Source organism: Bidens hawaiensis, unplaced genomic scaffold, assembly GCF_021521415.1.
Source record: "Bidens hawaiensis isolate Kalapana, Puna unplaced genomic scaffold, B.hawaiensis_p1.1 tig00001412_1, whole genome shotgun sequence".
NCBI lineage: Eukaryota > Viridiplantae > Streptophyta > Magnoliopsida > Asterales > Asteraceae > Bidens > Bidens hawaiensis.
Genome location: NW_027491079.1, coordinates 3,949,572 through 3,953,125, shown reverse-complemented (window position 1 = coordinate 3,953,125; position 3,554 = coordinate 3,949,572). Strand labels below are relative to the sequence as shown.

At 35.5% G+C, this 3,554-nt stretch overlaps 1 protein-coding gene across 3 annotated transcripts; it reads right to left on the bottom strand.

The window, feature by feature from the left end:
* Positions 1-409: 409 nt before the first annotated feature.
* LOC143575730 (serine/threonine-protein kinase PCRK1-like) lies at positions 410-3,262 on the bottom strand. 3 transcript variants are annotated; one of them, XM_077060033.1, is made up of 5 exons: positions 3,245-3,262; positions 2,009-2,399; positions 1,666-1,926; positions 1,440-1,562; positions 410-1,209 (listed from the first exon to the last, which is right to left on the bottom strand). In XM_077060033.1, exons 2-5 carry the CDS (start codon positions 2,372-2,374, stop codon positions 610-612), a joined length of 1,350 nt encoding a protein of 449 aa, XP_076916148.1. In that variant the 5' UTR covers positions 2,375-2,399; positions 3,245-3,262; the 3' UTR covers positions 410-609. The 3 variants fall into 3 exon arrangements, with proteins under 3 accessions (XP_076916148.1, XP_076916152.1, XP_076916140.1); XM_077060037.1 differs by lacking the exon at positions 3,245-3,262 and adding an exon at positions 3,192-3,207; XM_077060025.1 differs by lacking the exon at positions 3,245-3,262 and having other exon boundaries at positions 2,009-2,429.
* Between the last annotated feature and the right edge of the window lie 292 nt (positions 3,263-3,554).

Here is a 3,554-nt window from a genome sequence, read left to right as displayed (position 1 = left end):
CTTGTTTGTTTTAAAAAGACTAAAAAATGCAGTTTATGTGTCAGCTTTTTGGTTGGAATTTTTTATGGCAAAGAGAAAATAGTAATAGGATTTATAGTTAAACATAATTATTTGATATGGATTTGTAAGTTCAAACTAAAGTACCAAAATAAAACAAAATAAAATTTCAGATTAAATCGGTCATATTCGTGTCACGTCAATTCGTCGAAATTTATGTTGTGTAACACGATATTTGGGTTTCGTTTTGAAGTTTTGGACTGGTCTTGCAAACCAACGAACACGACCCATTTTAAAATACATGAGTTGGCATGCTTGTTGTATGTTTATGTAAAACAATACACAGGAAACAACTATTACCGCAAAATACATACATTTATATTCTTTTGACAAATAATCCAAATTTATTGGCACTTGCCTACAAATTATACACACACATTTCATATAATCAAGAAACTTATTACCCAATAAAATTACTAATTTACCCTTTCCCTCTAACCGCGACAACACTCCTATGCATACAACAACAGGGGTAAGAATGACCTTTACTAGCATTCTCCCTTAACACCCTTTAAAGTCCTCTATAATATGTACTCTCATAACTTCAAATCATCAAGTTTTCAATAACTTTGAATGCCAAATTCTTGAAAGCCAATTACTCTCAATAAACCTTTTTCTCTTACCTTCACCTTCACTTGGAATGTCCTCATGTGTCTTTTTCTCTTTAGTGGGCTCCACAAATACTTTCTCCGGCTCGATGGGCTCCACATAAACCTTCTCAGGCTCGATGGGCTCCACAGAAGGAACCACATGGACCGGACTCCTTGGACGCGGAGGAGGTCTAGGACTGGTTCCTTCTGGTGTGGTCCCAACGAGCTCGTTAACCATTTGCAAAACCTCACTCATTTTTGGTCTTGCTTTCGGGTTTTTAGCCAAACACTTGTTTGCAATAATGGACAACTTTTGTGCTGATTTCATTGAGTATTTGCCTTCTAGCCTAGGATCAACTATTAGTCGAAACCTTTTCGAGTCGAGAAACGGTTTCACCCATTCTAGAAGCTTTTGCTCGTTTTTGGGTAGGTTACGATCCAATGGACGCCTACCTGTGATAAGTTCGTATAGAAAAACCCCGTAGCTCCATACGTCACTTTGGGTTCTGAGTCGTCCCGTTTGGATGTACTCTGGAGCTGCGTATCCCACGGTTCCAACAACCTGATAAGATATATAGTGTTAGGATCAAATACAAACAACTTTTAACGTGCGAAGCGTACGAATAACCAGAGTAATTATACTTGAGCTAGAGTAAGTATTATTACGATACATTTCTGAAGTAGCGTAATAATAATTACTCTAGTTCATTTTGTTGTAGTGTAATAATAGTTCGTATTTGATCCTAACACTATATATAGATAATTGTGAAAAGATCGTTTAATTGAACATACAGCTGTGGAGACATGGGTTAGTCCTTCTTGAGGACCGAGCCTAGCCAACCCGAAATCTGAAAGCTTAGCGTTCCATTGATCGTCCAGAAGGATGTTTGATGATTTAAAATCTCTAAATATAATCTACACAAACATCAAACATAATAAAACTATAAGCCAAAACACGCATTTTTTAGTGATTATATGATATTGAATAATCAAAATAAAAAATTCACATGTAAAATACCTGGAAGTCCATTTCCTCATGTAGGTAAGCCAAGCCACGAGCCGCGTCTTGAGCCACTTTAAGTCTCATGGCCCACGAAAGCGGTTTGTGGGTCCGAGCAGCCAAATGATCTTCCACACTTCTATTAGGCATAAACTCATAAACTAAAAGCCGTTGAATCCCTCGTTCGTCATCTTCTGCGCAATAACCAACTAGCTTCACAAGGTTCGGGTGCTCAACCACGCCGAGTACATTCACCTCTGTCACCCACTCCTTATGCCCCTACATGACCAAATATGCAAAAAAATAAATAATTTAAACAATAGCTTATACAATATGTTTTTTGAAATTAATAAATGCTTGCCTGTAAACCGCGTCTACCGAGCTGCTTGACAGCCACACGAACCTTTGTATTCGGATCTTGAGGGGACCTAATGGAGCCGAAGTAAACACACCCGAACCCACCCTCGCCAATCTTTGCAGACCGGCTAAAGTTATTGGTAGCTGCCTTGAGTTCAGCAAAAGTGAAGACTTTAAGATTACTTGGCATTTCTGAAAAATTAGGAACATTATTCCTGCCTGTCGATGCGGTGCTAATATCAGACACGGTTTGAGAATTTAATCCGGCCCATGATCTTCCTGTAAACAAAGAAGTAATCGATAAGGATTTTGTCCGAGTTTTTGATCTTTCTTCCTTGTCTTCGCAGTAATTGAACGAAAAACACTTCATAGCCTCTCAAGATTTAATGTCTTGGCTGTAAAAAAATGGATTATAGTCAGCATTGTTCATGTTTAATATTATCAAGATCCTTATACCTGTATATATGCAGGGCTATTTGCATTGTATATCATCATCAATTCAATACATAATCATTAATTTACATACATCATACTTTTTCATTCACAGCATAAGCTCACAAGATATACATACATACACATATATACATGAAAATTGCAACTTTGCAAGATAAGATTATACAAATGGCAAATTAACATTTTTGGATATTTTTACAAACACATATGCCTTACATATACATACAAACATATAATCACAAGAAAATTGGTCACATATATTGTCCATGGACGATGGGCCTCACACTGGCCCAGGGCCCGCTCTCTCTAGGGGCCCAAAACTTGCAATTATTATATATATTATTTAAAAATTTATATTTAAGGGGCCCGATTTTTCAACTTGTTCTGATATTGTTTTATTGATTTTCTCGGAATTGTGCACTAGCATTTGAGAACCTAGAATTTAGCATAACCAAGCAACCACCCCCCCTCCCCCCCCAAACAAAAAAAAAACCTTAATTTCTACAAAAGAAAATTGATAATTCATCAACAAAATCATACTATAAAAATAAAAAAAAATAAAAAAATCTCAGATATTTAACATAACTCACCTTTGATCAAATATGAATTCAAGAAAGTGAAGAAACTAACTTGGAATATCATAAAAACTCAAAATTTACAAGCAAACTGAAGAGCCCAAGATTGATTTAATCACAAGTCATGTGATCAAAGTCATAAAATGAACAAAAACTCACAAGAATCAGGTTAAAGTTAAGCAGAAATGATGTAACTGAAGTGATAAACTGACCTGAAAGTTGGATATGATGAATCCAAAAGATCTAAGAAGAGATAGAAGACAAGAGAGTATACAACGGGCAGCTGGAGGAGAAGAAATCTAATGGCTGGCTAACCAAATGAAGAAAAGTCAAACTACTTATTAGCTCATAGATATTATTATTATTATATTATATTTTTCTTATTCTTATTATGCACGAAATAAATGTCGTTTCTTTTTAATTTTTATTATTATGACATTTTTTATTTTCCAAAGATAGTAACCCCTTTGTTATCTTTCTTTGTAAGTCTATTAAGTCTATACACGGATTGGATAGATAATA

Coding starts and splice junctions, on each gene's coding strand:
- LOC143575730 (XM_077060033.1), bottom strand. CDS start 2,374: ATGAAGTGTTTTTCGTTCAATTACTGCGAAGACAAGGAAGAAAGATCA. Junction 1,563..1,665: donor ATGAGGAAATGGACTTCCAG/GTATTTTACATG, acceptor ATGTTTGTGTAG/ATTATATTTAGAGATTTTAA. Junction 1,210..1,439: donor TAACCCATGTCTCCACAGCT/GTATGTTCAATT, acceptor ATATCTTATCAG/GTTGTTGGAACCGTGGGATA.